The sequence below is a fragment of the Sinocyclocheilus grahami genome, unplaced genomic scaffold (genome assembly GCF_001515645.1).
Source record: "Sinocyclocheilus grahami isolate Dianchi unplaced genomic scaffold, SAMN03320097.WGS_v1.1 scaffold1074.1, whole genome shotgun sequence".
NCBI classification, from domain to species: Eukaryota; Metazoa; Chordata; class Actinopteri; order Cypriniformes; family Cyprinidae; genus Sinocyclocheilus; species Sinocyclocheilus grahami.
This window is the reverse complement of record NW_015506253.1, coordinates 276,047-286,179: the sequence shown is the minus strand read 5'-3', so window position 1 is coordinate 286,179 and position 10,133 is coordinate 276,047. Positions and strand designations below refer to the sequence as shown.

General features: G+C 44.9%; 1 protein-coding gene across 1 annotated transcript in view; it reads right to left on the bottom strand.

Annotated features, from left to right (window-relative positions):
- Positions 1-10,133, bottom strand: part of LOC107566423 (trinucleotide repeat-containing gene 6C protein-like) — a 77,685-nt gene that overhangs the window by 36,733 nt on the left and 30,819 nt on the right. Inside the window, exon 3 of the mRNA XM_016251882.1 lies at positions 3,991-4,012. Within this exon, the coding sequence (XP_016107368.1) occupies positions 3,991-4,012 (22 nt within the window). The remainder of the gene's footprint in view (positions 1-3,990; positions 4,013-10,133) is intronic.

The following is a 10,133-nucleotide window of genomic DNA, read 5'->3' as shown; positions in this document are numbered from 1 at the left end:
TATTTTATTTTGATAATGAACAGACTGCGATGTAAGTTTGAATTGCTAGAATATGTGGGGTGTGTGCGCGCGAGGCGCCAGTGCGATCGAACAGCTGAAACATAAAAAACTCAATTTTTGGAGTAAGATATAATCCGCAAAAGTGTTTACTTTTATTTTTGCACACTCACAATAAAAAGATTTGTGCTTTTGCAAAATAAAGCAAACAAACAGAATGCGTGTTATCATCCTTTCCTTTCCGTGAACTTGTTTATGGAGCGCCGCACCACACTTCTGTTTTAAATCTGTTAGCTTAATTATTTAAGCCAGATATATTTTGCTTTTTTTTTTAATGAAAACTAATTGTTATTTTTATTTTAGGCCTATTACTTACATAGGCTATACATTTTCCTTAAAGCATCCCATTTTGTCCCAGGGCTTGAAAACCTGTGCCCTAGGCTAGTTAAGTCCATGCAGAAACTTGAACGATGCTCTAGTTGTGGCATCACCGTTTAGTGAATTGAATGCTCCGGGAAAACGTCAAGTGTCGGTCACAGTGCCTTTTAATTGCTGTTTTGAATCCAGCAATTATTTATTTACAAATTATAAACTCTGATTATGACAAGTGTGATATAAAAGCTTTGTTTATTAGAGGAATATTTGGTTTGCTGGAAAATCTTACATCGCGACCATGCTTTTGGATGTCGTTTGTGCCCATATAGCCTACATTTATGCGGCTTTGTTCTTGGTCACGAATTTCCACAACTTTAATAATGTTTGGGCATTGTTTCTTTTCCTAAATCCTCACCGTCTAACCCTCTAATTTCGCAGGTTTATTTTATTGTCATTCACTTTTTATCATTGTTTTCGAATCTCTTACTGTGGTAAACATGCGGAAGGGAAATGAAAGAGAATTCATTCGATGTATTAATTTGTTCCCTCATTTTAGTTAAATCATGGGTTATTTAAGGAACAAAATTAATGAAACATGGACAGTGGCCACAAATTAATAAGTCGTACAAACGAATTAACAAGTTGAAGGAACAGTGACGGCGCTACACCGGGGCTAGAATTTTGAATCAGAATTTTGAATAGCCCCGGTTTAGTCTGACGTCATCAATATGATTTATTCTTAGCACCCCGACATATTGGTCTAGCCCCGGCTTAGCACCGGTAGAGAAAAAATTCTGGCGCCGTGCCTGTGTAGGAATTGATCCTTTTTTTCTCTCTGGAGAAAATCGCAGATGCTCGCATGGCTGCGGCTCGTACTGTGTGAGAAGAATTTACGGGCCGATCCGAGACGTTACGAGCACCTCCTGTCCTCCCGATAATTTTCAAACATGTCAAAAAAAATCGGATGCTGTCGGTTTAAATTCGTGGTGTATGTGCGGTTGAACAAGACGATTTGGCGATCCATCTGAAGTTGACCAATCAGAAGATGACAAAAACCATATAGTCTATAATAATTTTAGTTTAATTATACAGTTCTATTTTTTATTTGTTATTCTGAATGTGCCAAATTTGCTGTTCAGCTTTATGAATGAATATGCCTGTTGTATTTGCGGTAAAACGAGCAGAAATTCAGAAATGGCCTACTCCCTCGAGTTCTTTATGAAGAACAGAAAGTCCATACTTTTCAGCTATTCTCTTTGCCATGTCCTTTGTCTTCGTTTTATTTTTTTTTGGACTGCCACAAAGAAAACTATTTCGTCCTCAGAATCCATATTTTTATGAATGGCGCGAAACGTAATGCTTACGTCAGAGTTTGTAAAATCGTAGTAAATTCGTGTTGTGTGTGACTGCCTCCATACGATTTTCGGATTAACTCAAACGTGACATGTGCCAGAGCTCATGACTTTCCGACCTTTAGAATCGCACCATGTACGCCCGCCTTAACACTTCAAGCCAGACTGTCCATCATCTGGAATTCACCTATGAAAACTAGGGGTGGGCCCTATACTGGTATGAAAGTGACTACCAGTATTATGTTGTTCCATGATATGGATTTTGCTATACCGTGGATACCGTTATATATTCATGAATTCAAATTTTGCATTTATATTGTTTTGTTCAATTTGGTACGCTTTGCAAATTTTAACACAAATGACGATAAAGAGTCAAGGCTGAACATTTTCATCCTCTGTGTGCAACGCCGTACTACACAGGCATTAGTAATCAAACACATAGAGCATCGTAACAGACCAAATTAATAGCGCGCAAATCGCCTACTCCAGTGGTTCCCAAACTGGGGGGTGCGGCAAGGCTGAGAGATGTACAGTCAGCAGATTATTTTGCAAAAGAATCCTTTGCAGGGTGATAAAGACTATACTACGTAATTTTCCCACTTATCATGCGGCCACTTGTCTGATAAGTAAATAATTGAGCGCAAAATAATAATTTGACATATTTTAATTACCTCAACATGACTTGCAGTACCCGCTTGAGCGCTCTGTTATCAGTTGTAGCAGTTGTGGTTGTATCAGTAACAGACCACTAGATGGAGTGATTGAAGAATCTGAGTTGTTTTGCAGGCAGCCATGTAGAAATATAAATTAACGATGTATGGTTCTAAGCATAAAAGTTACAAGTTTGTGAAAGGACTTCCAGTGCCAGGTAAACATAAAGCAGATTATGAATATACTTAAGACAAATACCAAAACAGCGCGTCTACATCAGACGCGAGCGGCAAGGTTTGCCAAAAGCAAATAGAACCCAGTGATGTTCTCTGCTGTGGATGTGGCGAGACACGACAAATCCATGACTGATCATAAACTGATGCCACAATCTATTTCTGACGGACTCCAGCGCTCTGACACAAAGAACCATTTTAAATATTCTTAAGAGAATCGTAAAAAAATAGTTTCCTCAAAAATATTAAGCAGCACAAATGTTTACAATATTGATAATAATCAGAAATGGTTACTGAGCAGCAAAGCATACGTTTTTCGATACTCGATGGTATCGAGGCAATTCGGTATTAAAAAGTATCGAAGTCGATACACAGCCCTACCCACCCCTAATGAAAACTCAAACTTTTTACAACCGCAATATTCAAAAACTGATACAAATTTTTAATAAGCTTCTAAGACTGCCAAGACAACATTACAGTAACACGTAAACTGATGTGACCAAAAAAACTAACAAAAAAACAACAGCACACTAAGTACCACCATGGTAGCAGTTTTGTTGGAATTAGAATTTATCAAGTTGCTGCTATTTCAATACCATAGTGGTACCATGTGAATACCATTGTGAATTATATAGTAACCAAAATATTAGGGCTGGGTAACTAACTATAGATAGTGTTGGGTCTTAGGCCATCTTGTCCTGCACCAATCAAGTTCATGCGGGAGATGTTTATTAAGGACTTGACATCTTAATTTTATGTTGTTACTTATTTTTTTATCTCTCATGTTACACATGACGTGGAGTTTATTTCAAGTTCAAGTACAAATTTACTACAGAGTGTTACAAGTCAGAGTTCATTTATAATTGCACTGAAGGCCGGACTTAATCCTGAGTCTGACATTGAGTACCCCAAATGTAGTTACAGATTAATTATATCTCTATTTTTATTCACTAAATATATACAATATTCACTAAAGTCAGAAATGTTACCATAAGTTGTCAGAAAGCAAGACACAATATAAAAAAGAAAATTAGAGCTTCTAATTCTAAAAAAAAAATCAACAATAACGTGTCTATAAATTAAATCCTGCAAACCGCTGATACTGAGGAGTATCTCTCATCCCAGTATTACCCGTCTGGGTTTCCCTACACCCCACTGAACATATGCTAATGAAATAATGCATGTGTCACCAAGCATTAGCTCGCACAGGCATGAAATCAGAGCGACAAAAGCTATCTTCAGACTAATGAGGGAGATCTCCATATCTGCTGACCTTACTACACACGACCCGCATTAAATTTGAGCTGAATTATATTATTCTTCTGTTGAAATATAACAATATTGTATTTTTAAAGATTAAAATGACTTTAAAGAGTACTTACCTTTGGTTTTCTGTTCAGTATCCTGTAAATGAAAGCAAGAGATGCATTATCAGCAAAAGTCATGATATATTTCACTCTACTTGTTCAGTGTAGTAGTTTACATGTTATTTGAATAATATAATGAATATTCATACCATATTTCTGTAGCAGGCTGCCCTGACATTTTACTGCTAATAAATTATGTATTCCAATTGTGTAATTCATTTATGGCTAGTCTACAATTTTCTTCATCATCAAAAATATATAAATACGTGTGCATTAAATAAATATGTGTGTATTAAATGTTTATATTAATAAAAGCATACACAAATATCAGCAAAGTATCACCACAGTTATAAATGACTAGAAGGATGCACAAAAAAGGATGCATTTTTTGAACCCAACTCATTAGTGTCATGTTCAGAAATATGGGCATGATTACTATGCAAATATAGAGTGTGTTCCTGTTGTTGTTTGAGTGTTTTTTTGCTAACAGCCTGCAATTAACTCGATTAACATACTTTTAATGTACTGGTACTTTGATAATAAAAGTCAATATTAACATTAAATTAAAAAATAACACAACCAGACCTGTATCAGTAGTACTGAGGGCAGACTTTATTTGGTAACCTGCCTGGCTGACAGGTGGCCCTAAAAAGACTGAATTTGTTCTGAATAAGAATAAGAGGTTCTTGATTCCCAACACTAGACACTAATAAGAATACTGTTAATATTATTTGATGTACTTATTCCGCTTACTAAAGAAATAATTGACAGTTACATGTAATTGTTTTAATTTAAATTTAATATGTATATTTTTATGCAGCATTTTAAATAACATAAAGGGGGGGGGGTCTTCCAAACTGCACTCAGCCCAAAATAACAGCATGACTCAACAAGCACCAACCAAAAACAAAACTCAACTTCAAGTCTTAAAACACACCCTGCCTCGTAATCTCGACAAGAGGTCCAGCAGGGGCCTGGACAAATCATATAGGCACAAACAGTGGCCTGCTAATCGAGTGGAAACAGACTACAAACGGCCCTCTGTCAGAGAGGAGGCTAAGGGAAGAGGAGTAAGAGAAGGGAGCAAGGCCAGTGTGCTAGTTTACATTCCCTGGTGCCATTCCAGAACTGTTATAAAGACTGTTCTTTTCTTACTGCCCTTTTAAGTACAGAACACCAACTTCAGAACACCCAGGTTCTGAATAAAGATACTCAAGTACTGAATCCCAAAAGATCTAACCACTGATTCAAACACGAATTACAAATTCTTAAAAGGAAAGAATCTTGAGAGATGAAAAACTGTTAAAGCAAAATCATAATCTGTTGTAACTGATATTAAAATAAACTCTGTTGGGTTGCACAGCCAACTTCAGAACACCCAGGTTCTGAATAAAGATACTCAAGTACTGAATCCCAAAAGATCTAACCACTGATTCAAACACGAATTACAAATTCTTAATAGGAAAGAATCTTGAGAGATGAAAAACTGTTAAAGCAAAATCATAATCTGTTGTAACTGATATTAAAATAAACTCTGTTGGGTTGCACAGTATATCTGTAGCATATCAGTTAATGTCTAAATACAAGAGACTTTCTAAAACATATCGTTCCCTTTCAGTCGGTCACTACGAGTCACGTTGTGACCGACGAATTGGGATCTTGCTTAGAGAGACCAATCCATTTAGAGTGTAAACTAAACGAGCCAATGCACATTGGCATGCGATGATTGCATCCAGCTGCCGCTGATCACAGCGTGAGCATAAAAAGGCTGCCGGTGCAACGCATACTAGCTTTTCACTTCGGAGCCGAGCGACAACATCGTTCTGCTCCTACCAAACTGCTTTGTGTGTGACGAGTCTAGCGCGTTCTAGGGAGCTTTTTGTGTTGGCGGACGGTGCTTTAGCGGTGGTCGTTCCTGTGTCGAGTGGGCGCACTTCAGGCTGCACTATCCCCTGTCATGCTGCAATATTATTGATAGCCCATCTTGAGAGGCGTGAATCTTCTCAGACCTTAAAGGCCTCACATCAGTGACCTAGAGTTGTACAGTAAGAAAGTTATTTCTCTTAACCAGGAAATTAAAGTTCTTAGAATTGACAGACAGTTGACCCTGAGAGGTCAAGTAAATATCTACAGCGGATCTAAATATTTATAATGAATTACAACTAGTTATTATTAATTATTCATATTTCCCCATGAGCTGATTCGCTACACGGCCGTTTCCCCTGTGCGTCTCAGCACGTAAAAGAGCATTTCCCTAAAAAAGCCAATTTCTCTAAGAGTACAATAAGTGGGCTGGTTTTTGTAAAGACGACAGATCGTCTTTTTAAAGATGCCGTTTCACCCGTGTGTTTCTGGACGCGGTCGTTACCTGGCGCCGGGTGATGGTCACGATCACTGCCTCACGTGTCTGGGCATTAAACATGTTCCCATGAGTCATGTTCCCATTGCGGGAAGATGACCATCTCGGAGCTGCGGGCCAGGCTCCGTTTCCTCCAGGGGGGCGGAGCTCCGTTGCCTCTGTCGCGATCTAGTGCTCATCCTGGCGGCTGCCAGGCAAGGGCTACTTCCAGCAGTAGCACAGGTGGTTTGAGGGTTACAGCGGTGGCAAACCCCTCAGGGAACCAACCCTCGGGGGACCACCGCTCCTCTAGCACGTCGCAGCCAGTTGAGCCGCCAAAGAGCGTACCAGCTGTATTTTTGGTGCTCCTCCCGACGACCGGATGTCGATCACTGCATCGGAGGGAGAGCTCTCTGGAGAGGAAGATTCGGCTGCACTGCCTCCCTCCGGGGCAGTGGCAAAGCCGGAATCAGATCTGGAGATGTCGACTATGCTTTCCCTGGCCGCTGAGAGGGCTGGGCTCGAGTGGAAACCTCCACAGCGTCCCGAGCCCTCGAGGTTGGACGATTGGTTTCACAGGGTGGCTCGCGCTGGGTCCCTTTCTTCCCGGATGTGCATGAGGAGCTCACTAGGTCATGGACGGCACCTTTTACTGCCAGAAACCGATCTGCTGGTTCCTCCTCCCTCACCACCCTCGACGGTGGTGCAGCTAGGGGGTAAACAGGGGTCCCCCCGGTGGAGCGGTCAGTTGCGATGCAGTTGTGTCCTAATACCTCCTCCACCCGGCAGGGCGAACCGTGCCTCCCCTCCCAGGTCTGTAGGTACTCGTCTGGCCTGTCTGGTGATGCTTATACGGTCTGTGGAGAAGCTGCCTCCGCCTTACACACTACAGTGTTACTGCAGGTTCATCAGGCCAAGGCACTGAAGGACCTGCACGAGGGTGGTCACAATCCGGAAGTTCTGAAAGGGCTCTGAACCGCTACTGACCCCGCTCTCCGAGCGACGAAGGTCACCGTGAGTTCTCTGGGTCGTACGATGTCCATACTTGTGGTCCAGGAGCGTCATCTCCGGCTGTGCCTGGTCGATATGAGGGACGCCGACAAAGTTCGGTTTCTTAATGCCCGTGTCCCAGATCGGCCTCTTCGGCGACACGGTCGAGAGCCTGGCCCAGCAGCTCTTGGCTGCACAGAAGCACACTGAGGTGGTTCGTCACACCCTGGCAGCTGCTGCCTCCACCCATCTGCAGCACCCTAGCCTGCTCATCGCCGAGGGCGGCCCCCTCCAGACATACTGTGGTTTACACGGATGCCTCTACCACCGGCTGGGGGGCCACGTACAACGGGCAGTTTCAGGGGTGTGGACGGGCCCCCAACTGCACTGGCATATCAATTGCTTAGAGTTGTTAGCAGTGCGCCTTGCCTTGAACCGTCTCAAAGAGCGCTTACAAGGTAAGCACGTGCAGGTCCGAACGGACAACAATGGCGGCCGTTGCGTACATCAACAGACAAGGTGGTCTGCGCTCCCGTCGCATGTCGCAACTCGCCCGCCACCTCCTCCTTTGGAGTCAGAAGGTTCTGAGGTCATTTCGTGCCATTCACATTCCGGGTCTGCTCAACCGTACAGCCGACGAGCTTTCACGAGCTACGCTCCCGGAAGAATGGAGACTCCATCCCCAGATGGTCCAGCTAATTTGGAGATGTTTCAGAGCCGCGCAGGTAGACCTGTTTGCCTCTCCAGAAACCGCCCACTGTCAGTTGTTCTCCCTACTCTACTCCCTGACTGAGGGAACACTCGGCACGGACGCACTGGCACACAGCTGGCCGCAGGGCCTGCGCAAGTATGCGTTTCCCCCAGTGAGACTTCTCGTACAGACACTGTGCAAAGTCAGGGAGGACGAGGAGCAGGTCCTGCTTGTGGTGCCCTACTGGCCCACTCGGACCTGGTTCCCGGAACTGATGCTCCTTGTGACTGCCCCTCCTTGGCAGATTCCTCTGAGGAGGGATCTACTAACTCAGAGACGGGGCGCCCTGTGGCACCCGCGTACAGACCTCTGGAAACTTCATGTCTGGTCCCTGGACGGGAAGGGGATGTTCTAGGTGACCTACCCCAAGAGGTAGTTGACACCATCCCTTCGACGCGAGCACCGTCAACGAGACATGCTTACGCCTTGAAGTGGAACCTGTTCGTCGAGTGGTGTTCCTCTCATCGAGAGGACCCCCGAAGATGTCCAATCAGAGTTGTGCTCTCCTTCTTGCAGCAAGCGTTGGAGCAAAGGCTGTCTCCCTCCACCCTTAAAGTTTACGTCACTGCTATTTCAGAAAGAAACCACAACCCCATAGAGGGGAGAACGGTGGGGAAGCACGACCTGGTCATCAGGTTCCTTAGGGGGGCGAGAAGGTTGGACCCTCCTTGGCCTCCCTCTATACCTTCTTGGGACCTGTCTCTGGGGCTCAAAACACTACAGTGGGGTCCATTTGAGTCTTTGCAGTCAGTTGAGCTGAAGTTTCTATCCAGTGAAAACTCTGCTCCTGTTTGCACTGGCCTCCATCAAGAGGGTAGGGGATCTGCACCCATTTTTGGTCGACAATTCGTGCCTAGAGATTGGGCTGGCTGACTTCCAGGTAATCCTGAGGCCCCGGCCTATGTGCCCAAGGTTCCCACTACTCCCTTCAGGAATCAGGTGGTGAGCCTCCTTCCCCTGGAGGAGGCAGACCCAGCCCTATCTTTGCTTTGTCCCGTCCGAGCCTTGAGATGCTACGTAGACCAGACAAAGCTTTAGGACCTCAGACCAACTCTTTGTCAATGCCATCGCCCTGGCCTATCAGGCACAGGGTGTGCCCTGCCCGCTCAGGTTGCGGGCTCACTCTATTAGGAGTGTTGCATCCTCCTGGGCGTTGGCTCCTGGCGCCTCGCTGACAGATATTTGTAGAGCTGCGGGCTGGGCGACCCCCAACATGTTCGCTAGATTCTATAGCCTTCGTGTGGAGCCGGTATCCTCCTGTGTTCTCACCTCAAACAGGTAGAGGCACTGAGAGGCCCCGGCTTGGTGTCGGCTTGCTAAAACTGCTCCAGAGTGTCCGTACTGTAGACCCTGTCGAGCTCCTCCATCCCCTCGGCAGCCAGACGTGGCGGAACGTCCGGCGCCAGGCCCTCACTCGATGAATCCTTGAGAACCGGTAGAGGGCTGGGTTCCATATGTAGAGACCTAAGTGGATCCCATATGTGTAAAGTCCACGGTATAGCCTCAGAGCCCGTGTTTCCCCGGCAGACGTCTGCCATTTCCAAGAGGGTTATAATCACCTCCAATCTTCCATATGCACCTAAACAGTTGTTTATATGTGTAAGTGCTTCAGAAACCTCCTTCAGGAAGGATGGGGCTTCCGCAACATTCCTGTTTCAAGTGGTACGGGTACGTTTTCCCAGTGTTATCCAATCCTACTGAGTGGGTAGTGCTACGACAACAGTGACTGGTCTTCTTGTTGTGAGCCCCGGCCTACACCAAAAGGGGCACAGGAGGCTCGCACAGGACACTGGAAGGGGCAGCATTTATGGCACTTTGTTAGGGATCCCAATTTGTCGGTCACGACTGAAAGGGAATGTCTCGGTTACGTATGTAACCCTCGTTCCCTGAAGGAGGGAACGGAGACGTCACGTCCCGTCCCGTCGCCACGGCTGCTGACCACTGCTGAGCAGCCGGGTCACCGGCTCGGCTCCTCAGTGAAAATCTGGTATGCGTTGCGCTGGCTGCCTTTTTATGCTCACGCTGTGATCAGCGGCAGCTGGATGCAATCATCGCATACCAATGTGCATTGGCTCGTTT